This window comes from Cherax quadricarinatus, unplaced genomic scaffold (assembly GCF_038502225.1).
Source record: "Cherax quadricarinatus isolate ZL_2023a unplaced genomic scaffold, ASM3850222v1 Contig253, whole genome shotgun sequence".
NCBI classification, from domain to species: Eukaryota; Metazoa; Arthropoda; class Malacostraca; order Decapoda; family Parastacidae; genus Cherax; species Cherax quadricarinatus.
In genome coordinates this window covers 28600-55004 of record NW_027195279.1, presented here as the reverse complement: position 1 = coordinate 55004, position 26405 = coordinate 28600, and the positions used below count along the sequence as shown (strand labels likewise).

The 26405-nt window shown below is 43.8% G+C and overlaps 1 protein-coding gene across 2 annotated transcripts in view; it reads right to left on the bottom strand.

The window, feature by feature from the left end:
- LOC128700995 (uncharacterized) overlaps positions 1-23475 on the bottom strand; it is a 58398-nt gene extending 34923 nt beyond the window's left edge. The window contains exon 1 of one of the 2 annotated variants that reach the window (XM_070080253.1): positions 22819-23475. In XM_070080253.1, coding sequence (XP_069936354.1) covers positions 22819-23387 — 569 coding nt within the window. In that variant the 5' untranslated portion in view covers positions 23388-23475. Of the gene's footprint in view, positions 1-19029; positions 19145-22818 lie in introns of those variants that run through there. The other variant, XM_053794541.2, reaches the window with a different exon arrangement.
- Positions 23476-26405: the final 2930 nt, after the last annotated feature.

Below are 26405 nucleotides of genomic sequence, written 5' to 3'. Positions count from 1 at the left end.
TCGGTTTTCGATATTTTCGGTATTCGATGAGCTCTCAGGAACGGATTAATATCGAATACCGGGGGTCCACTGTAATAAGTTATCACAAGTTATATACACTGATGGATCTAAACAGGAGTCTTCTGGCAGGGCTGCATCTGCTCTTGTTGCCACCTCCCTAGTTAAGAACGATAACAAATTTGTTGAGTTAAGCACAAGAATTAACAAATGGGCGTCTACACTGCAAACTGAAGTGTTTGTGATCCTAATGGCGCTAAAGCTAACTTATGACACTGAGCTTGACTCTATCATCATTACTGATTCCATGTCAATATTGAAGGATCTTGACTCAAATAATGACTCCAACAACATGCTCATTGGAGAAGCCAAGCATGGATACTCAAAAATCCGGGAAAAAGGAATTAATGTACAATTGCTACGGATCCCATCACACATTGGATTACTCCTTCATGATAAAGTTGATATGTTAGCCAAGAAGAGTATCCAGAAGGAGAATGTAGAATATAACTTTGGTATAACTGTGTCTAGCATTAGGAATAATATTAGGAGAGAAGTAAATAACAATAATGATTGTTATAGGAATGCAGTTAGAAGCCTGAGTAGATTTATAACCCACTATGATAACATGAACGTAGATAAGTATGTTTATGGAGCAACATGCAATGTGAACACTGACTGATGTTGTAGTGGCCAGGCTTAGGCTTGGTTACAAGTACTGACTGATGTTGTAGTGGCCAGGCTTAGGCTTGGTTACAAGTACTGACCGATGTTGTAGTGGCCAGGCTTAGGCTTGGTTACAAGTACTGACTGATGTTGCAGTGGCCAGACTTAGGCTTGGTTACAAGTACTGACTGATGTTGTAGTGGCCAGGCTTAGGCTTGGTTACAAGTACTGACTGATGTTGTAGTGGCCAAGCTTAGGCTTGGTTACAAGTACTGACTGATGTTGTAGTGGCCAGGCTTAGGCTTGGTTACAAGTACTGACTGATGTTGTAGTGGCCAGGCTTAGGCTTGGTTACAAGTACTGACTGATGTTGTCGTGGCCAGACTTGGGCTTGGTTACAAGTACTGACTGATGTTGTAGTGGCCAGGCTTAGGCTTGGTTACAAGTACTGACTGATGTTGTAGTGACCAGGCTTAGGCTTGGTTACAAGTACTGACTGATGTTGTAGTGGCCAGGCTTAGGCTTGGTTGCAAGTACTGATTGATGTTGTAGTGGCCAGACTTAGGCTTGGTTACAAGTACTGACTGATGTTGTAGTGGCCAGGCTTAGGCTTGGTTACAAGTACTGACTGATGTTGTAGTGGCCAGACTTAGGCTTGGTTACAAGTACTGACTGATGTTGTAGTGGCCAGGCTTAGGCTTGGTTACAAGTACTGACTGATGTTGTAGTGGCCAGACTTAGGCTTGGTTACAAGTACTGACTGATGTTGTAGTGGCCAGACTTAGGCTTGGTTACAAGTACTGACTAATGTTGTAGTGGCCAGGCTTAGGCTTGGTTACAAGTACTGACTGATGTTGTAGTGGCCAGACTTAGGCTTGGTTACAAGTACTGACTGATGTTGTAGTGGCCAGACTTAGGCTTGGTTACAAGTACTGACTGATGTTGTAGTGGCCAGACTTAGGCTTGGTTACAAGTACTTCTGGCAGTTTGGGAGACACACAGATGATGATCAAACTAAATGTAAATTATGTGGTCAGACATATGGTCACTGTCTTGAACACTATGTGCTTAATTGTCCACTTATTGAGGAACACAGACAGACAGTATAATAACCTATGTGACATGTCAAGATATCTTATTAATGAAAATAAGATACCAGATATACTAAGCAAATTTCCTAAATTTGCTTGTAACAGATAAGTGAACTGTGGATATAAAACTAAATGAACACCTGTAACCCTTCAGGGGCCTAGCTCCAGGGCCTTTTGTGTATCCATCTGCTCTCGCGCTACCGTCCACAGGATGGATACGGGGTGCACAATAAACTAGCCACTTCAGTGGCAAAATCTAATCTAATCTAATCTCTGAACCGACTGACAGACAGACTTCCCATGCGTCAGACAGTGAATTACATTAAATAATACAGATATAACGTAGTTATGGATAAATTATAATAATATGCAATGAATTACATTAAATCACACAGTTTTAACCTACTTATAGATGTATTATAATATCTCATGCATATTCAGACTAATACCTATTACAGTAGACCCCCAGTTTTTGTAATTAATTCATTTCAGAGGGTTGGGCAAAATCCAAAATGACTGAAAACAGAAGTAATATTTCCCATAAGAAATAATGTAAATCCAATTAATTCGTTCCAGACACCCAAAAATATTAACAAAAAAATACATTTTATAGAGAATAACTATAGTTTTACATACAGAAAACAATGAAAAATAAATATAAATGACTAATTTTAGGATAAATGAACGTTACATACCTTTATTGAAGACTCTTGCTGGTGAGTAGTATTTATTTGTAGTCCCAGAGGGACTACATCCCAGTGTATACCTACCGACTATATACACTGCTGCCTACAGCCATATTATTACCATCGACATATCATGTTCACTGAGTTTAATCATTTCTAACAACTACTTGTAGATGTCATCATAAACAAAGGGAGAAGTAATGAATAATTCATGCCGAGAATTGTAAACAAAAGCCTTATGTACTATTAAGGGCGGTTACCAGACCAATGCAGATTCATACACATTTTCTCTGAAGCTGGACCAGAGAAAATGTAATGTTGACCCTCCACCCGACACCACTCTCGAGAGCATATAAACATTGCATGTTTATATGGTATGTAATGTGTTTCTTATATATGTAGTATAATTTTGAAGAAATTATCATGGATAGATAAATGAATATGTCTATACAGTGGACCCTTGAATTTCGTGATTAATTCGTTCCAGTCTGCTGAAATTCAAAATTCACGATTTTCAAAACCATTTTCTCCATAAAAAATAATGTACATCAAATTAATCAGCTCCAGACACCCAAAAGTATTAAAAAATATTTTTTTTACATTAAATGTACATTTATCTACACAGAAAACAATGAGACATGAAGAATAAAACAATAATAACTTGACACTTACCTTTATTGAAGAACTGTTGATGTGAAGAAGATGGGAGGATGGGAGAGGATGGAAGAGTTACTATTGTTTGGAAGGGTAATCCCTTCCATAAAGACTTCAGGTACCAAGTCCTTTTCTGGGGTTACTTCCCTTCTTTTTTTTTTTAATGCCACTAGGACCAGCTTGAGAGTCACTGGACCCCTGTCATTCAAAAAATTGTTCCAGAAAGGTCTGTTTCTGGCATTTCTTTAAAATTTGCCTAAAATGAGACAAGACACTGTCATTGAACATGTCGCATACACGGCCTGCAACAGCTTTGTCAGGGTGATGTTCCTCCACAAATCTTTCCATCCTAGTCCACATTGCACACATTTCCTTAATCTAAAGAAAGCAACTTCTTCCCTCTCTCTTCCTCCTCCTCTGAAGCAATTTCCTGAGGTGTGGTCTGTTGCTGTTGCAGATTAAAGTCTAGCAGCTCTTCAGTGGTTAGCTCTTCATTGTGATCCTCCACCAACTCTTCCGCATCCTCGCCACTAACCTCCAACTCCAATGACTTCCCTAATGCCACAATAGATTCTACAACTGGCATAGGGATGTCAGGGTCAGCCTCAAACCCTTCAAAATCTTTGTTGAGGACACAATCTGGCCACAATTTTCTCCAAGCAGAGTTCATCATCTCAGAAATCACTCCCTGCCAAGCCTTACCTATAATGTTTATGCAATGGAGGATATTGAAGTGATATTTCCAGAGTCCCAGGTTATGTTAAAGCACCTTTGAAACATTGCTTTGGTTTTTTTGAAGTTTGAAATGATTTGCTGGTCCATGGGCTGGAGGAGAGGAGTGGTGTTAGGGGGCAAGAACTTCACTGTGATGAAACTAAACTCCTTCACCATCTGCTTTTCCAAGTCTGGAGGATGAGCAGGAGCAATGTCCATTACCAGAAGGTGTTTCATACGACCGCCATTTTCTAAGCCAAATCATGAAAATCCAGCCAATATTTTGACGAAAAAAGTCGCCGATTTCCAAAATTCATGATATTCATGGGGGACAAAATTAAAGGGTCCACTGTATTAATGTAAAATAAGACATTTAATGTGCCCAGGAGTGAGTATTATTAAACATACATTGCATATAAACACTGCATGTTTATATGCTATGTAACGTGTTTCTTACATAATTTTGAAGAAAATATCATAGATGGATTAATGAAAATGTCTATTAACGTAAAATAAGACATTTAATGTGCCCAAGAGTGAGTCATGAACGTATGAGCGGCCCAGATGGACACGTCTGGTACCGTCGATTTCCTAGATGATGTACGAAACCCGGGGGAAAATTTCACCGAAAAAAGTGCTCAAAATCCAAATTGTACAATTTCCTCACTGCCGCTGTATAACCAATAATCAAGAAATAGCTCAATACCATCACCGTATAATTATAATATAGTAGTGGCATATAGACTTTGCTATATATTTTTTTACAGTGGTTTTGAGGGCACACACATGGTACTGATGATGATGATGATGACTGATGATGATTGATGATGATGACTGATGATGATGATTGATGATGATTGATGATGATGATTGATGATGATGACTGATGATGATGATTGATGATGATTGATGATGACTGATGATGATTGATGATGATGATTGATGATGATGATGATTGATGATGATGATTGATGATGATGATGATTGATGATGATGACTGATGATGATGACTGATGATGACTGATGATGATGACTGATGATGATGACTGATGATGATGATTGATGATGATTGATGATGACTAATGATGATTGATGATGATGATTGATGATGATGATTGATGATGATTGATGATGATGACTGATGATGATTGATGATGATGATGATGATGATGACTGATGATTGATGATGATGAATGATGATGATTGATGATGATGAATGATGATAATGACTGATGATGATTGATGATGATTGATGATGATGATGATAATGACTGATGATGATTGATGATGATTGATGATGATGATGATTGATGATGATGATAATTGATGATGATGACTGATGATGATTGATGATGATGATTGATGATGATGATTGATGATGATGATGACTGATGATGATGACTGATGATGATTGATGATGATGATTGATGATGATGATGATGACTGATGATTGATGATGATGACTGATGATGATGATTGATGATGATGAATGATGATAATGACTGATGATTGATGATGATTGATGATGATGAATGATGATAATGACTGATGATGATTGATGATGATTGATGATGATGATGATGATGACTGATGATGAATGATTATGATGACTGATGATGATGATTGATGATGATGAATGATGATAATGACTGATGATGATTGATGATGATTGATGATGATGATGATGATGACTGATGATTGATGATGATGACTGATGATGATGATTGATGATGAATGATGATAATGACTGATGATGATTGATGATGATGATGACTGATGATTGATGATGATTGATGATGATTGATGATGATGGTTAATGATGATGATGATGATGACTGATGATGATTGATGATGATGATTGATGATGATTGATGATGATTGATGATGATTGAATGATGATGATGACTGATGATGATGATGATGATATTAATGATGATTGATGATGATGATGATGATGGTGACTGATGATGATGATGATAATGATGATTGATGATGATGACTGATGACAATGACGATGATGATGAGTGATGATGATTAATGACTGATGATGATGATGATGATGACTGATGATGACTGATGATGAAAATGATGATTGATGATGATGATGATTGAGGATGAAGATGATGACTGATGATGATGACTGATGATGATTGATGATGATGGTGAATGACTGATGAATGATGACTGATGTTGTATGATGATGTGTGATGATGTTGTATGATGTGAGATGATGTTGTATGATGATGTGTGATGCTGTTGTATGATGATGTGTGATGCTGTTGTATGATGATGTGTGATGATGTATGATGATGTGTGATGCTGTTGTATGATGATGTGTGATGATGTATGATGTGTGATGCTGTTGTATGATGATGTGTGATGCTGTTGTATGATGATGTGTGATGCTGTTGTATGATGATGTGTGATGCTGTTGTATGATGATGTGTGATGATGTTGTATGATGATGTGTGATGATGTTGTATGATGTGAGATGATGTTGTATGATGATGTGTGATGCTGTTGTATGATGATGTGTGATGCTGTTGTATGATGATGTGTGATGCTGTTGTATGATGATGTGTGATGCTGTTGTATGATGATGTGTGATGATGTATGATGTGTGATGCTGTTGTATGATGATGTGTGATGCTGTTGTATGATGATGTGTGATGATGTTGTATGATGATGTGTGATGCTGTTGTATGATGATGTGTGATGATGTATGATGTGTGATGCTGTTGTATGATGATGTGTGATGCTGTTGTATGATGATGTGTGATGATGTTGTATGATGATGTGTGATGATGTTGTATGATGTGTGATGCTGTTGTATGATGATGTGTGATGCTGTTGTATGATGATGTGTGATGCTGTTGTATGATGATGTGTGATGCTGTTGTATGATGATGTGTGATGCTGTTGTATGATGATGTGTGATGCTGTTGTATGATGATGTGTAATGCTGTTGTAGTATGATGATGTGTGATGCTGCTGTATGATGATGTGTGATGCTGTTGTATGATGATGTATGATGATGAGTGATGCTGTTGTATGATGATGTGTGATGCTGTTGTATGATGATGTGTGATGTTGTTGTATGATGTGTGATGATGTTGTATGATGATGTGTGATGTATGATGATGTGTGATGATGTTGTGTGATGTGTGATGATGTATGATAATGTGTGATGTTGTATGATGATGTGTGATGCTGTTGTATGATGATGTTGTATGATGATGTGTGATGATGTGTGATGCTGATGTATGATGATGTGTGATGCTGTTGTATGATGTGTGATGCTGTTGTATGATGATGTGTGATGCTGTTGTATGATGATGTGTGATGATGTATGATGATGTGTGATGCTGTTGTATGATGATGTGTGATGCTGTTGTATGATGATGTGTGATGCTGTTGTATGATGATGTGTGATGCAGTTGTATGATGTGTGATGCTATTGTATGATGATGTGTGATGATGTATGATGATGTGTGATGCTGTTGTATGATGATGTGTGATGCTGTTGTATGATGATGTGTGGTTATTTTGTATGATGATGTGTGATGATGTTGTATGATGATGTGTGATGATGTATGATGTGTGATGTTGTATGATGATGTGTGATGATGTATGATGCTGTTGTATGATGTGTGATGATGTGATGCTGTTGTATGATGATGTGTGATGCTGTTGTATGATGATGTGTGATGATACTGTATGATGTGTGATGATGTTGTATGATGTGTGATGATATGTGATGCTGTTGTATGATGATGTGTGATGTTGTATGATGATGTGTGATGTTGTATGATGTGTGATGTGTGATGCTGTATGATGATGTGTGATGATGTATGATGATGTGTGATGCTGTTGTATGATGATGTGTGATGATGTTGTATGATGATGTGTGATGATGTTGTATGATGATGTGTGATGATGTGTGATGCTGTTGTATGATGATGTGTGATGCTGTTGTATGATGATGTGTGATGATGTTGTATGATGATGTGCGATGATGTATGATGATGTGTGATGATGTTGTATGATGATGTGTGATGATGTGTGATGCTGTTGTATGATGATGTGTGATGCTGTTGTACGATGTGTGAAGATGTTGTATGATGATGTGTGATGATGTATGATGATGTGTGATGATGTTGTATCATGATGTGTGATGATGTGTGATGTTGTATGATGATGTGTGATGATGTGTGATGATGTGTGATGATATGTGATGTTGTATGATGATGTGTGATGTGTGATGATGTGTGATGCTGTTGTATGATGATGTGTGATGATGTTATATGATGTGTGATGTATGATGTGTGATGTATGATGATGTGTGATGCTGTTGTATGATGATGTGTGATGCTGTTGTATGATGACATGTGATGATGTATGATGTGTGATGATGTTGTATGATGATGTGTGATGATGTTGTATGATGATGTGTGGTGATATTGTATGATGATGTGTGATGCTGTTGTATGATGATGTGATGCTGTTGTATGATGATGTGTGATGCTGTTGTATGATGTGTGATGTATGATGATGTGTGATGATGTTGTATGATGATGTGATGCTGTTGTATGATGATGTGTGATGCTGTTGTATGATGATGTGTGATGCTGTTGTATGATGATGTGTGATGCTGTTGTATGATGATGTGTGATGATGCTGTTGTGTGATGCTGTTGTATGATGATGTTGTATGATGCTGTTGTATGATGATATTGTATGATGCTGTTGTGTGATGCTGCTGTGATGTATGATGCTGTTGTATGATGCTGTTGTATGATGATGTTGTGTGATGCTGTTGTATGATGCTGTTGTATGATGATGTTGTGTGATGCTGCTGTGATGTATGATGCTGTTGTGTGATGCTGTTGTGTGATGCTGTTGTATGATGATGTGTGATACTGTTGTGTGATGCTGCTGTGATGTATGATGCTGTTGTATGATGCTGTTGTGTGATGCTGTTGTATGATGCTGTTGTGTGATGCTGTTGTGTGATGCTGTTGTATGATGCTGCTGCGATGTGTGATGCTGTTGTATGATGCTGCTGTGATGTATGATGCTGTTGTATGATGCTGCTGTGATGTATGATGCTGTTGTATGATGCTGTTGTATGATGCTTTTGTGTGATGCTGTTGTATGATGCTGTTGTATGATGCTGCTGTGATGTATGATGCTGTTGTATGATGCTGTTGTATGATGCTACTGTGATGTATGATGCTGTTGTATGATGCTACTGTGATGTATGATGCTGTTGTATGATGCTGTTGTATGATGCTGTTGTATGATGCTGTTGTCTGATGCTGTTGTATGATGCTGCTGTGATGTGTGATGCTGTTGTATGATGATGTACTCACCAATATGTGGTTGCAGGGACCGAGTCTCAGCTCCTGGCCGCTGTGATGCTGTGTGATGCAGCTGCTGTGATGCTCCTGCTGCTGTGTTGTTGTTATTGTTGTGGTGTATAGGGCCACTGACAACTTACGCCGTATCGAACCCGACCTTCCTGTGTCCGGTAGAGAAACCTCGACCAAACTGGATGAAAGTTGACTAATGGCTGTACATATTTTATGTCCTCAGTTCACCCTGAAGCCAGCAAGAAGGCGCAGGTACGGATCAGGTACCCCTGAAGGTCTGGAGGGTCTATCCCCTCCCCATTAAGAAGGAGAGGTAGGGACTGCGACTGGGGCCCAGTCCCTAGACCCATTATGTACCTCTGTAATCTTTAGACCGCGGCCCACAGGATGGGTATGGGGTCCATAATGAAGATATTAAACTAACTAACTAACGCACGGATGAGAGTCCATGCAGTGGAAACAATATTTTGATCGGATTTTTGACTCCGGAGGGTTAGCCAATCAGGATAACCCAAGAAAGTCATTACGTAATTGAGGACTGTCTTATTTCCAGGATGCCACCCACACCAGTCTACTAGCACCCAGGTACCTACTTGATTGCTAGGTGAACGGGACAACAGGTGTAAGAAAACATACCCATTGTTTTCACCCTTTCCGGGGATTGAACCATGGACACTCAGTGTGTGAGGCGAGAGTGCTGCCTACCAGGCAACGGGAGCACCACAGTAAGAAGTGGTCTACCGTCTCAGGCTGAGAGGGGCACCACGGGCAGGACGGGGAAGTCCATCATCCGAAGTCAGTGCAGATGAGCTGCCAGTCGTGAATACCCTAATGGAAATAAGTAATTTTGTCTGACTTTTTGGGTTATCCTAGGTTCTCTACACATATGCTGCTATGTATGATAATCTATGTAACTGTATTTGCTGAATAAACTTAATTACCCAACCCGGAGGAGAGTGAGTGCAACGTCTACTGAGCTCTTGAGATGGTTAGCCCAAGGGCAGGGACCGTAAAACGATCGGACTGAGCTTAATGTCGAAGAAGAGGAGTGTGTGCCAGTTTCCCCTGACATAGATGGTGGATTTCCCTCCAAAGAGCCTTTGTGAAATCACTACGACCCAGTGAAAGACGGGTAATGGTAGGGTGTGTGTACTCACCTAGTTGTACTCACCTAGTTGAGGTTGCGGGGGTCGAGTCCGAGCTCCTGGCCCCGCCTCTTCACTGGTGTGTGTGTGTGTGTGTGTGTGTGTGTGTGTGTGTGTGTGTGTGTGTGTGTGTGTGTACTCTCCTATTTGTACTCACCTATTTGTGGTTGCAGGGGTCGAGTCACAGCTCCTGGCCCCGCCTCTTCGCTGATTAGTAAGTAAGTAAGTAAGTAAATTTATTCAGGTATACACAAGTACAGTTACATAGAATTATCATACATAGCAACATATGTGTAGAGAACCTGGGATAACCCAAAAAAGTCAGACAGAGTGACTTATTTCCATTGGGGTCCTTTTACCTTATTATTATAATATAAAGGTTATAATATTTTCTTATTATTCTATAATGAAGATAACATCTTATTATCATACTAAAAAGACTATCTACTACACGAGGGTCATTAAGACTATCTACAATACGAGGGTCATTAAGACTATCTACTACCCGAGGGTCATTACGACTATCTACAATACGAGGGTCATTAAGACTATCTACTACACGAGGGTCATTAAGACTATCTACAATACGAGGGTCATTAAGACTATCTACAATACGAGGGTCATTACTAGGGATAAGGTAAAATTTACACGTATTTTAGCTAAAAAATAGAAAATCATTCCCCTCCCTTTCTGTTGCTTCATTCATCAGACACTTTTTGGCAGTCTTCTTGAACTGGTTCATGCTATGACTGGCCTTGACATTTGTGGGTAGTCTGTTCCATTCCTTTATTGCTGTACAATAAAAGGTGTTTGAAGCCTGGCCACTGACTGTGGGTACTACAAAGTTGTGCTCTCTCCCCCTAGTACTATGATTGCTGCGGTTCCCAACCTTGACAAAATTGACAGCAAGATATTCTGGACACTGTTTGTGAGCAATTTTATAAACATGATTTAGCTTCAGTTAGCTTTCAGATTGCTACTAGGTCCTCTCTCTCCCTGCCCCATGAGCTCTATCATACCTCGCCTTAAAACTATGTATGGTTCCTGCCTCCACCACATCACTTTCTAGGCTATTCCATGGCCTGACTACTCTATGACTGAAGAAATACTTCCTAACATCCCTTTGATTCATCTGAGTCTTCAACTTCCAATTGTGACCTCTTGTGTCTGTGTCCCATCTCTGGAACATCCCGTCTTTGTCCACCTCGTCTATTCCGCGCAGTATTTTATATGTCGTTATCATGTCTCCCCTGACCCTCCTGGCCTCCAGTGTCGTCAGGCCGATTTCCCTCAACCTTTCTTCATAGGACAATCCCCGTAGCTCTGGGACTAGTCTTGTTGCAAACCTTTGCACTTTCTCTAATTTCTTGACGTGCTTGACTAGGTGTGGATTCCAAACTGGTGCTGCATACTCCAGTATGGGCCTGACGTAGATGGTGTACAGAGTCTTAAACGAATCCTTACTGAGGTATCGGAACGCTATCCGTAGGTTTGCCAGGCGCCCGTATGCTGCAGCAGTTATCTGATTGATGTGCGCCTCAGGAGATATGCTCGGTGTTATACTCACCCCCAGATCTTTTTCCTTGAGTGAGGTTTGCAGTCTTTGGCCATCTAAACTATTCCCCTTTGGGTCTAAAATTTCCTAGTAGGTTTGTGAAAAGGTTTTTCCCTTTCCCCTAAAAAGGGGTGTGCTGGGGGGGTTTAATTATACACTTGTTTTTTTCCCCAGGTCCCCCACCACTTCCTCCTGATGATTTTCCCCCATGCCCTTTGCATACTATACAACGTTATTTACGGGTTTGGTTTTTGTGTAAAATGTTTCCCCCTTTTAAAAATTTGGGGGACTACATTTCCATTTTCCAAAATTCGGGAGCTCCCAGTTTAAAAATGATGTGTTGAAGATCTTTGTTAATGGCTCACACAAATTCTGCTCCTTTTTAAGGCCCCAAAGAGAGATTTTTCCGGGCCCCATGGAGGGTGTTTTCCCTAAAAGCTTCTTCCCCTCCTCCTTGGTTATATGTACCTCACCCCCCCCTTTGGCTGGTGTCCCCCTGTTCTGACTTTCCTGGACCCTTTGGTTTTGTAAATCCCTCTTTAAATTTTTGGAGCCCCTTGACATACCTCCCCGGTTTCAAACCCCCATCCCCCTTCCTTTCCCCCAGTCTGATTACCTGGTCCTTGACTGTTGTTTTCCCCTGATGTGGTTTACAACACGGGGGTCTTTATTTTTGATGCTATGTCATTTAATTTCTCTGAGCCCCTTCTTATCTGTATATTTTTTTTTTTGGCTCTTTCGGCTGATTTCATTTTTGAGTTCTCTGTCTTTGTACCTTTTCCATTCTCTAGTACACCTAGTTTTTTCCTCCCCCTTTTTGGGAAACGGGCCGAATTTTTCTTTCTTCCCCCTTAAATTTTTGTTTTTAAAAAACCCCTCCCCGGTTTTCCTTTTATTTTTTTGGAAAATTCCCTCACCCTTCACCCTTTTTGTTTCCCCTTCCACTGAATTCTCAAAAAGTTTTCGCCTTTTAGTAGCCCCCCTTTGTAGTTTCTTTTTCCCGCCTTCCCGCCACTTTCCTTTCCCCTTGAGTCAACTATGTAATAAAACACAGAACCACATGATCATTTTTCCCCGGGGGCCTTACATGGAAAACCCCGATGTCCAACTACCCTGGGGAATAAAGGTCCAAACCCCGTTTGGTTTTATCCCTCCCCTCTTGGGGAGTGTCTTAACAGTTTATGCAAAGAGGTTCCAGTACCAACATCCATCATCCGGGCCCCCATGGCCCGGGGCCCCATGGGGCTCCAGGTTTTCCAGTCAATCTCCGTGAGAAATTAAACAGGGGAACTTTTTCCCCATGTGCCTCCTGGCCACCTTTGGAACGGGGATCATTGCTCTTTTTCCCCATCGTATTCCCCTTTCTGGCCCCCCAGTTTTTGGGGAAAAGGTTTTTGAACTCAAAAATTTTCACCTATGTCCTCGACTGGGATTGTTCCACTTAATATCCCCTTTGCCGCCCTCCATTTTTCCCCTTTTTTTCCAAAAACCCCCCCTGGTTTTTTGAGCAGAACCCCCCTTCCCTCTCCTCCCCTTCTTTTGATTTAAACCGGGGGGAAAGATTTAACTGTTTTTTTCTGGTAGGTTTTTTTTTGGGGTGCCCAAGTCCGGGGGGTCCCCTTTTATTTTTTCTGTGCCACCTCAACTTTTCGTTTTTATTTCCAAATTTTTAACCACACCCTTTAACTTCTTTTTGGATTGGGTTTTAAAAATATTGGGGGTTGGGAAAAGGGGGACCGGGAAGGAAATTTTTTGGGGGGGTAAATTTTTTGGGGGGGGCAAAATGGGGGAAAAGGGTGTTTGATTTGATTTGGTTTCACTGGGGTTTACCCGGTTGGGGGGAAAAAAAAGCTGTGAGGGGGGGATTAGGGTTCCCTTTTGGGGTTTTCCAACTTTTTCCCCCTCCATCCCCCTTTTTCCTGCCTTTTTAAAAAAACTTTTGTTTTTTTCCCTTTTCAAATTTGGGCGTAGATACACCCCCCCAGGGCCGGGGCCCTGTCCCCCAATGGGCCTTTTCCCGCCGTTCCAACCGTTCTGCCCTTTTAAGGTCACCTCACTGGCCGGGCTTTACAAAACCCCCATTCTCCGAAATTTTTCCCGCTGGGCCAATCCTTCCCATTTCTTTCGATGCTTTTTAAGCTTTTTTTCCTTTTTTTGCTTCCCAAAGTTTCCCTTTACTTTAGCCCATCAAAAGACTGACCCCAACCCCTTTTATTCTCCCCCCTGCATATCCCTGTGTATCCCCCAAAGGTTTTCCATGCAGCCCTTTTACAGTTTCACTCTAATGTATTGGGGGATGGCCTTTACCCCCTGGCCTTTTCCCTTGGGGCCTTTTCCCGTTAGGGGCCCCCAAAATAAAGCTTTTTTTTCCCCTTTTCACAGTCTCCCCTGAAAGGGGCATCTCCATGCATTTTGGCCCCTTTTTTCCCCACAGTCCCCCCCTTTTTGGCTTTAGGTAGCAGTCTCTGTTTTTTAATCCCAAAAAGCCTTTTTGTTCTTTTGGTTTTAGATTTTTAACCCCCCTAAATTTGCATCCAGCTTTTTGCTGTTTGACATGCACCCCCCCACTTCCCGGCCCTTCCCCAAACTATCCTTTTTTCCCCCCCATGAAGTTCTTCAAACCCCTTTTTCCCCCTTCATACCCTTTTAAGCCTCTGCTTAATCTTCCTTTGCATTTTTCCTCCTGTCCCTTTTTTTTTCTTTTGTTGCCTCTGGCAAAACCCCCTTTTTTTTTTAACCCGATTGGCCCCCGAGTGGGAAACCTATGTAGTTCCCGATGTTAGGTTAGTGTGTTCTGGGAGTGGGGGGGGTAGGGAGGAACTGTGGCTATTTGGGACCCAAGGGGGGGGGGGGGGTGAAGGGGGGGGGAGGGATGAGGGGGGAAAGGACCGGGGGGCAGTAAATGTCGGTGGGGGGGTATGGGAAAATTTGGGTGTGTGTGTGTGTGTGTGTGTGTGTGTGTGTGTGTGTGTGTGTGTGTGTTTTTGGGTTGTTTTTGGGGGTTAATTTTTGTGTGTAATTTGTGTAATTTATTATTTTTTAACTGGGGGTGGTTTCGGGAAGGGGAAGTCCCAGTGGCCCCTTTGTGTGTGTGTGGGGGGGACGGGGTTTAATCAGCCACTCTGCCCGAATGTCAAATATTGGAAACCAAAGAAAGATGCCCGCCAGATTTGACGAAGGGGAAGAAAAGCTGGTCTGTCGAACGGGGGCCAACGGGGAGGGGCAGAACACGGGAAAAGGGTGTAAAAATTGGGAATCAGAGAAGGGGAACCACAGGCTGAGGAGGGAAGGTAAAGGGGTAAAAATCAAAGCCTGGTAAAATTGGGGGGAGCCCTTCTTAAGCCCGGGGAGGAGGGGGGCCCAACGCCAGGTTTAACAGAGAATGGTAAGGAGAGGGGGGAAAATTTTGGTAAGCCATCCATGAAATGGGGGAATGAAGAACCATACGTGATCATGAAAGCTTTCAAAGAGAAACCCACATCTAGGAGTCTCCCTTTCCAACACCAACCAGGTGTAGGGCCTTTTCCACCCCCCACCAAAAGGGAGGAGGGGTGGAGAATGGGGGGGCCAGCCCCAGCGCAGGGAGAGGGGGGGGGAAACCCCAAAGCCCCGGCCATGGGGGCCGAACGGGGAACAGAAGGCCCCCACGGGGAGAGGCAGCAAGGGAAGTCGGCAAAGAAGAAAAGATAGAAGCAAGCATTTCCCCCCATTTTTGTAAGGAGAAGATTACCCCAATTTTCCCTTCCCAAGGCGGGATGAGGGTGGGGAAATGCCCCATCCCGCAAAACCCCGAATTTTGAAAAAACCCGGGTGGGGGAAAGGGGAAAAGGAAGGGGCCCGAGCCAACCTCACTGACGGGTGAGCCCAATGACCCACAGCCATATAAACAAAAAGGGGATTCTATCTGCCCCGGGGTTTATGGGGCCACTAAAATTTATGTCGCATCGCCTGATTTCCCAAACCGGGAGAAGTGATGTTTGGTGATGCCTGGTGGGGTCCCGGGGAAAGTGAAAAAACCCCGGTGGGTTTTTACAGCATGTGATCAGGCGTAAAAACACCGGGGTTTTGTACAGAAACAAAAAATAAAACGGACTGCCGGCACAAGTCAAAGCAACTTTTTGGCCACCTTTTAGAAAAGAGTGTTTTTTTTAAATACAGGTAAAACAACACAGTGACACAAATTATAAACATAAATATTTTTAAAACCCACCAGAATAACCTAAAATGAATGAAGCTACAAAAAGGGAGGAAAGTGATTTCTTAGGCAGTTTACACCCCCATGAAATTTCATGACGTAAACCGAATTCATAATTTTGGTCCCTTTCCCCCAAATTTTCCGGAAGCCCAAAGAGGGGAGAGTTGTGAACATCCTGCATTGTTTTCATGGTTTTTCAAGCAACCATGGCCCATTAAAGCTTCTGAAGCACCATTTCCATTCAATCCCTTCTAAAGGGACCATGGCCCATTCAATGCCCCCGGCCCCCCATAACTCAGTCACTGCGGGGGTTTCAAAAATTTATAAAAATTGGGGGCTGGACAGAATATATTTTAGGCGAAACAAAAAGGATTTGGGAAACAAGCCCCCAATGAACAAAATAAGTAAGAGGAATGAAAATTTCCCAGTAATGCCTAACAACCCCGGAAAACGGAAAATTTTTTAAAAAAGCCCGGGGCCCCGGCCGGGATCACCCCCGGTGGATCGGGGCCTGGTAACCAGGTTGTTACTGGCGGCCACAAAAACCCGACGTTCAAACCCAAAAAACCGGTTGATCGGGACTGATTTTGGCTGCCTGCCCCGACCCTTTCCCCTTTTGAAGACGCCGGGGTCTTAAGACACCCAGGTTTTTGAAAAACCGGGCCCCCATTAGTAACCCCCGGGGGGTTAAAAATTTTAGGCCCGGGGAAAAACTTTATTAGGTTCTCCTATCGTGCTGGGACCCCCCTGTTTTTCATTAAAGCGCATCGACTCCCGATTTTTTTGTTTAAAAAGGGGAAATTTGTTGAAAATTTTTGGTATTTAGTCCCCCGGGTTTTTCCCAAAAGTGTAAATAATCACATCTCCTCCCCTCGTTCCAGGGGGGCAGGGAGAAACCTCCCGCCCCGTAACTAAAAGGGACTGACTGCCCCGTAAAGGGTTCCTCTGAAAGGGTTTTGGGTAGATTAGAATTTCACCTCCCTTTGGGAAAGGCGCTTTTAGTGTGCAGCAAATATTCCATTTAGAAGCAAGGACCTGAAGAGGTCATCGGGGCCTGGCCCCCCAAAGGTTTTAAGGTTCCCACCACCCTTGTCTTTTTTTCTAGAGATCTGATTGATACAATGTTCTGATTTTTGGGAAAGTGAGATTTTCCTAAACCATTACCCCGGGGGTTTTTTTCATTATTTTCCCCGCCATTTTTTGGTTGAATTTGTTCCACCAACCCCAAAGGAAAAAAAATTTTCCTGATTACGATAAAAAACCTTTTTAATTTTTAAAAATGTTTTGAATCACAAACCTTTTTCTTTTTAGAATTTGGTGTCCAAATCAGACCCTTTTAGAATTTAAATTTTTTGCCCACCCCCCCGGGGATGGGTATGGGGTACAAATGCCCACAGAGGGGTATGGTGGACCCTCCCCAGGATGGGGTGAATACCCCCCAAGGGGATGGGTGGGGGTTAATCCCCCCAAAGGGATGGGATGTGGGGGTGCCCAAAATGGGGGTGGTGGGACCCCCCAAAGGATGGGTATGGGGGTAAACACTGCCCAGGGGAGGGGTTTGGGGGTGCCCAAAACCCACAGGATGGGAAAGGAGGTGACTACCATCCACAGGAGGGGATGGTGACTACCACCCCAGGAGGGGCAGGGGGGTGACTACCCCCCAAAGGAGGGGATGAAGACTACCATCCACAGGAGGGGATGGGGTGCCCAACCACCACAGGAGGGGTGTGGTAAACACCATCCAAAGGAGGGGTAGGGTGTAAACCCAAACCTACAGGATGGAAGAGGACTCCAAAATCCACAGGAGGGGTTTTGGGGACTCCCCCCCCCACAGGAGGGGTTTGGTATAAAATTCCATAAGGAGGGGGTTGACTGCCATCCACGGGATGGGCAGGGGGTGCCCAAACCACCCTTTGGGGATGGGTATTGGGGGCCCACCACCCAAAAAGGATGGGGCATGGGGGTGACTACCCCCCAAAAGGATGGCAGGGGGACTAAAACCCACGGGAGGGGGAAAAGGTAAACCATCCACAGGATGGATAGGGGGTGACTACCACCCACAGGAGGGGTAGGGGGTAAAACCCATTCCAGGAGGGTATGGGTAAACCACCCCCAGGAGGGGGGAAGGAGGGGACCACCCCCCAAAGGGGAGGGGCATGGTGTGACTACCACCCACAGTATGGGTATGATGTGACTACCCCCCCGGGGGGTTGGGTGGGGATCATAAACCCACAGGATGGGTATGATACCACCCCCCAAGGATGGGTAGGGGGGTGATCAAAAACCACAGGAGGGTTGGATGGGACTAAACCCACAGAGGGGTAAGGGACTACCAGCCCCAGGATTGGAAAGGGGGCTCCCCAAACCTCCGGGAGGGGTAGGGACCACCACCCACAGGATGGGTATGAGGGGGACTCCCATCCACAGGATGGGTATGGGGTGATCCACCCACAGGAGGGGTTTGGGGGGTGACAACCCCCCAAGGATGGGGTGTGACTACCACCCACGGGATGGGTATGGGTATTACTGCCCACAGGATGGGTATGGGGTGACCCACCACAGGAGGGGGCGGGAAGGGAAAAAACCCACAGGATGGATGGGGGTGACCCCCCACCCCAGGATGGGTGGGGGGGGGTTGCCCCCTCACAGGATGGGGGGGGACACCCCCCACAGGAGGGAAAAGGGGACTACCACCCCCCAGGATGGGTATGGGGGACAAACCACCCACAAAATAGGAGGGGGGTGATCAAAACCCCAGGAGGGGTATGGGGGGGACACCCCCCAAAGGATGGGGTTTTGGGGACTACCCCCCAAGGGATAAGGGGGGTGCCCACCACCCACAGGAGGGGAGGGGGTGACAAACCCCCCAAGGATGTGACTACCACCCACAGGATGGGTATGGGGTGACTACCACCCACAGGATGGGTATGGGGTACATAAACATATTAAACTTACACAACCAAGCCAAATAAAGGCAGCGTCATAATCTCCGAGTGTATTAGCAAGAATCCTCCTCAAAACAGTAAACCCGGCCGTCACACAGTTGCTGTTGATACCACACAAGAGGAAGGGGCACTGTAACAAGCCGCCTCAAAACCAACCAGAAATATCTACCCAGCCTATTTTATGCTACCCAAATAGATGAAATAGTGCCTCCACTACACCTCAGTCTAGGCCTATATATACCCTCTGTGTCCATGTATTGTTTATAACGGCTTGTAAAGGCTCCTGGAGAGCGAAACGTTGCCACAATACAATGTCACATTAGTTGCACTTGTGGCGTTTTACCGAACTTATTGTGGGTAATTCTGGCAGTTAATAACAGCTTCTCAGTAGACTCTTAGACCTTTGTTGTGACAGGACGGTGCTTTATATAGTCTGTTTATCTCTGTTTCCTGTGACACCCACTGATGAATGTGCTGGAGTGGTGGTGCAACACTGGTGGTGCAACACTGGTGGTGCAACACTGGTGGTGCAACACTGGTGGTGCAACACTGGTGGTGCAACACTGGTGGTGCAACACTGGTGGTGCAACACTGATGGTACAACACTGGTGGTACAACACTGATGGTACAACACTGATGGTACAACACTGGTGGTACAACACTGATGGTACAACACTGGTGGTACAACACTGGTGGTACAACACTGGTGGTACAACACTGATGGTACAACACTGGTGGTACAACACTGATGGTACAACACTGGTGGTACAACACTGGTGGTACAACACTGGTGGTACAACACTGGTGGTACAACACTGGTGGTACAACACTGATGGTACAACACTGGTGGTACAACACTGGTGGTACAACACTGGTGGTACAACACTGATGGTACAACACTGATGGTACAACACTGATGGTACAACACTGGTGGTACAACACTGGTGGTACAACACTGGTGGTACAACACTGATGGTACAACACTGATGGTACAACACTGATGGTACAACACTGGTGGTACAACACTGGTGGTACAACACTGGTGGTACAACACTGGTGGTACAACACTGGTGGTACAACACTGGTGGTACAACACTGCTGGTACAACACTGGTGGTACAACACTGGTGGTACAACACTGGTGGTACAACACTGGTGGTACAACACTGGTGGTACAACACTGATGGTACAACACTGGTGGTACAACACTGATGGTAAAACACTGATGGTACAACACTGATGGTACAACACTGATGGTACAACACTGGTGGTACAACACTGGTGGTACAACACTGGTGGTACAACACTGGTGGTACAACACTGGTGGTACAACACTGATGGTACAACACTGGTGGTACAACACTGGTGGTACAACACTGGTGGTACAACACTGGTGGTACAACACTGGTGGTACAACACTGGTGGTACAACACTGGTGGTACAACACTGTTAGTACAACACTGTTGGTACAACACTGTTGGTACAACACTGTTAGTACAACACTGGTGGTACAACACTGATGGTACAACACTGTTAGTACAACACTGGTGGTGCAACAACACTGATGGTACAACACTGTTGGTACAACACCGGTGGTACAACACTGGTGGTACAACCCTGGTGGTACACTGATGGTACAACACTGATGGTACAACACTGGTGGTACAACACTGGTGGTACAACACTGGTGGTACAACACTGGTGGTACAACACTGGTGGTACAACACTGATGGTACAACACTGGTGGTACAACACTGGTGGTACAACACTGGTGGTACAACACTGGTGGTACAACACTGGTGGTACAACACTGGTGGTACAACACTGGTGGTACAACACTGGTGGTACAACACTGTTGGTACAACACCGGTGGTACAACACTGGTGGTACAACACTGATGGTACAACACTGGTGGTACAACACTGGTGGAACAACACTGATGGTACAACACTGTTGGTACAACACCGGTGGTACAACACTGGTGGTACGACACTGATGGTACAACACTGATGGTACAACACTGGTGGTACAACACTGGTGGTACAACACTGGTGGTACAACACTGGTGGTACAACACTGGTGGTACAACACTGATGGTACAACACTGGTGGTACAACACTGGTGGTACAACACTGGTGGTACAACACTGGTGGTACAACACTGATGGTACAACACTGGCGGTAGAACGCCTCTTAAATAATAAATAAAAACTCGGTAAATGTGGCATATTTTTATTATTCTCGTTAGAGACTTTTACCTAACTAATATAATGAATATAAAACATGGCTGTTACATTGTACATAATACCTAAGTAATTCATTGTATAACGAACCCGATTTAAACAGTTTTTTAAAAGGATGGACCCAAATTTAAGGCAATTTGCTTTAAAACTGGGTCAATGTATTTGGGACACTGTGTAATGGTATTGGTGTTTGTGGTGTTCTGTCGTCTTGATTATCTACCTCTGGATCCCTGGTACTGGTGTTTGTGCTGTTCTGTCGTCTTGATTATCTACCTCTGGATCCCTGGTACTGGTGTTTGTGGTGTTCTGTCGTCTTGATTATCTACCTCTGGATCCCTGGTACTGGTGTTTGTGGTGTTCTGTCGTCTTGATTATCTACCTCTGGATCCCTGGTACTGGTGTTTGTGCTGTTCTGTCGTCTTGATTATCTACCTCTGGATCCCTGGTACTGGTGCTTGTGGTGTTCTGTCGTCTTGATTATCTACCTCTGGATCCCTGGTACTGGTGTTTGTGCTGTTCTGTCGTCTTGATTATCTACCTCTGGATCCCTGGTACTGGTGTTTGTGCTGTTCTGTCGTCTTGATTATCTACCTCTGGATCCCTGGTACTGGTGTTTGTGCTGTTCTGTCGTCTTGATTTTCTACCTCTGGATCCCTGGTACTGGGGTTTGTGCTGTTCTGTCGTCTTGATTATCTACCTCTGGATCCCTGGTACTGATGTTTGTGCTGTTCTGTCGTCTTGATTTTCTACCTCTGGATCCCTGGTACTGGGGTTTGTGCTGTTCTGTCGTCTTGATTATCTACCTCTGGATCCCTGGTACTGGGGTTTGTGCTGTTCTGTCGTCTTGATTATCTACCTCTGGATCCCTGGTACTGATGTAAGCATTGGGGCGTGTTTCCTTAAGGCATCTGCTGTTCACCTAGCAGTAAGTAGGTACCTGGGTGTTAGTCACTTTTCACATGTTGGCACTGTTTATCTAGCAGTAAGTAGGAACCTGGGTCTGTTTATCTAGCAGTAAGTAGGTACCTGGGTGTTAGTCACTTGACACATGCTGGCACTTTTTATCTAGCAGTAAGTAGGTACCTGGGTGTTAGTCACTTTGCACATGCTGGCACTGTTTTGCTAGCAGTAAGTAGGTTCCTGGGTCTGTTTATCTAGCAGTAAGTAGGTACCTGGGTGTTAGTCACTTTACACATGCTGGCACTTTTTATCTAGCAGTAGGCAGGTACCTGGGTGTTAGTCACTTTGCACATGCTGGCACTGTTCACCTAGCAGTAAGTAGGTACCTGGGCGTTAGTGGACTGGTGTGGGTGGCATCCTGGTGACAAAACTGACCTAATCTGCGGGAAATGCTGTACATAACAAGGAACTTTCTATATAGTAGTATGTCATAGGTGTCAGCTATGGTCTGTATAAGTTGTATCATGTACTGCTAGAAATAAACATTATTATTATTATTATTATTATTATTATTATTATTATTATTATTATTATTATTATTATTATTATTATTATTATTATTATTATTATTATGAGATGGTAAGGTGAAGTTCCTTACTCGTCATTGATGTTGTTGATGCTGTTGCTTGAGGGTTCTAATTCGTGTTTGTAGATGTTGTGTAGGACGTCAGAGATGACTTTGTCGAGGCTTGAGTGGTTAGACCTGTCGTTGTCGATGATTCTTGAGATTTCAAGCTCGTGTTTCTTGATGATGCTTGTAGGGTCAAAGTTGTTGATGGAGAGGCCAAAGTAGTCGCTGTCGTTGCTGGAGAGGTCAAGGTTGTTGATGACGCGGGAGGGGCCAACAATCGTGTCACTGATGACAAGATAGTGGATGAACTTAGCAAGCAATGTCAAGACGGCAAAGGTCAGGGTGAAAGCACAACTTCTGAAAACTTTGCGGTGGGTAGCGAGTTGCTTACGTTCTGACGCAGAGAGTGAAGAGACTGGTAGCTGCTGCGGTCTTTGCGCAGCTGCAGCTGCTGTTAAGGGAGAGTGTGCATTAGGGCCAGAAGGACAGGTGCCAGGAAGTGGTCCAGGTTGACCATCATTCTGGCCTCCAGTCACAGGATGATTCTCAGCATCAATGAGGAGCTGAGTATCAGGACCATGGCGGCCAAACTTCATGATTCTTTCCTTCTGGATGGAGACTGTGGGTTAGCTAGGCGAGAGGCTGTCTACTCTGCCTGATGCACAGACGTGAACTAGCGGGACTGTGGCCATAATCCATCACAGGATATAAACGCTGATAGGTGTATCTCTCTCAGTACATACACACAGATATTACAGTAAACTCTGTTTGTTAGGTATTAAAGTATTCTTGGCTGTAGGTGAACAGGTGACATCCTTAATGACCCTTAGTGTACTGAATAGGTTTTAAGCCAAATTAAGTAAATAACAAACCACGGCTACCAGTGGTAGCTGCGTAGTTACTGATTGTAGCTACGTAGTTATTTATGGTAGCTAGGTAGCTACTTATGGTAGCTACGTAGTTATTAATGGCAGCTACGTAGTTATTTATGGTAGTTAGGTATTTATTTAGACATGATATTCGCATTGTAAGTTGCATTGTTGGATAATGAGAGTTAAAGTGTGTCTACTACACGAAGAACAACAATGCGCAATACCGTGACTGGAACAATACAAAAATAACTGTACTTAGAAAAGAAGAGCTTACGACAACGTTTCGGACCGGATCGAACCATTTACAAGTTACACTAACACGCGAAGTTGAGAAAGACAGTATGTACAGTGAAGGGGAACTGGGATGGTGCATAGACGTGGAGAAATATTGGTAGAGGTAATGGTGGTAGTGGTAAGCAGAAGGAGTAGTGATAGTGGGACATGAAAAAGAAGGGGAGTCAGCTGAGGCAATAGAAGCCGAGCTAAGAAGGACGATAACGTACCTATGGTTCTCGGTTGCAGGTTAGAACGTACAACCCAGAACTTTTGAGGTGTTTTAAGTGCCACAGGTACAACCATTTCATCACCTGATGTCAATTTAAGGAAATCTGTGGCATCTGCAGTGTGTTTCACCCGACCTACGACTGCTTGGGTAAACCGAAGAGAAGGGAAGCTACGGAACCTCGGTGTCCGAACTGCGCCAAGAAGCATCATGCCTGGAATCTGCACTGCCTGGAAGGCTCCGCCGTGTCAAGGCAGCATGGAAAGCCCTGGTTGTTCAGCATCAAGTAGAGCCCCACCACTGAGCAGCAGCCTCGTTCAGGGGAGGCTACAGTAACACGGAATCCAGGGTCACTTCCCCGGCCACAGCGACGAAGGAAGCCGAGGAAGCATCAGCAACGGGATCACGCCTCTGCTCAGCCATCATACAATACTTTTGCTTAAATTTCCACCCGAGAACGGCAGCCAACGGGCCCCATGATGGAAAAAAAACTACAGACAACGCATCAACCCCAAGAGTCACCAGTGCGGAACACTGTAGTCCAAGAGAGCAAAACAGGACATCCAGTATTTCCTCTGATGTCCACAATCACCTGCTTCATCGATATCGTAATCGACCTGACAGACTCAGAAGAAAACAAAGGAACATTTAGAACTATTGTGAAGACCTTCGTGAGCATATACATGATGGACAAAACAGAATCCATGTGTTTATTTGCAAATTTACCAGACCACTCAACACAGGGCCCAGAGACAATGTTGAGAGGCCTGATGGCCTCAACTCGCTGTTAAACATACAATTCTTTACTGTGGAACGCACAGGGACTACAACACCCTGATCACGACCACAGAACAGCTAAATTAGATCGACATCTCCTTCGAGAGCCCCAGACGGGTCATCTTACGATTAAGACCATCGTCAGGACGAAGTTCCCGACGAGCCACTCAAATAAACAAGCCTTCGTGTGTTAATGTGTCTTGTAACTGGTCCAAGACGGACCGAGACGTCGTTCCAAGCTCCTCTCTCCTACGTGAGAGTTATTTATGTATTATTCCTGACTTGCCATGATTGTGACCAGATCTACCTGGAGTTCATTACCTTTGTAACTAGTTCAGCTATCATAACTTTGGGGTTCAGTCCCTGGACCCATTATGTACCTTTGTAATCTTTTGACTACCGCCCACAGGATGGGTATGGTATGACTACCGCCCACAGGATGGGTATGGTGTGACTACTGCCCACAGGATGGGCATGGTGTGACTACCGCCCACAGGATGGGTATGGTGTGCATAATAAAGATATTAAACTAACTAAAACTCCCGACACGATGTTGTGTCTTTTTGTTAGTTAATTCGATGTCTCACAGAGATTGTATATTTGTCGTCTTAATCATTGTTATGGAGTAAAATTTAATAAGCTAAAGAATGAAAATTGAAACATACTTTACGCGAGACAGAGTTTTATTGGAACATTAAGGATTTTACTTATCTACAAGTATTTAAGTGAAACATAATATCATTTGTTGGTAAATATATATTTGTGGTTTGTGATGAGCTGTTGTGGGAAGGGAAGCATCAGGGAGGAGATCTTCTTGGCCAGCCTCAAGACAGACTCTTTAGTGAGTAACTTATAAAGTAAGTGTAAGTACAGGTCCACTTAAGTACACTTATCATACATAGTAACATATGCAAGACAAGCCACGGGGGGGAAGGGGGTGGAAATTCTTAGCTCAAGTACTTTCACATTTCTCAGTGCGTCATCAGGAGCTGTGCAATGTTGCAAGGGAGCAACAGAAGAAAGTACCTGAGATAAAGATTTCCATCCCCCGTGACTTGTCTTACATTGTTAAATTGCCTGTCTGTCATTATTTTTGTACAGTAACGTATGAGACCTGGTCCTAGACCGGGCCACAGGGGCGTTGACCCCCAATAATCTAGGTATGGCAACTGAGTTCTAAGACTTACAAGCCAGTGCGTTAACCACTGAGCCAGCTGGCGCTAATAACAGTCATCCAGCTGATGAGGGAAGTGATACATGTGATGATAGTGATGAGTGTAATAAAAGCGGAGAGTTGAGTGCGAGGGATAGTGTCACCTTCCATACATTCACAGACAAAGAGCGCAGTGACCTCTGTGTACAAAGACTCCCAAGAGGTCTCACTAATGGAAGTGCACTTAGGAGACTCATGGATAAGGATAATACTGATGATATTGATATTGATTATGTCTGTTTGTTATTTA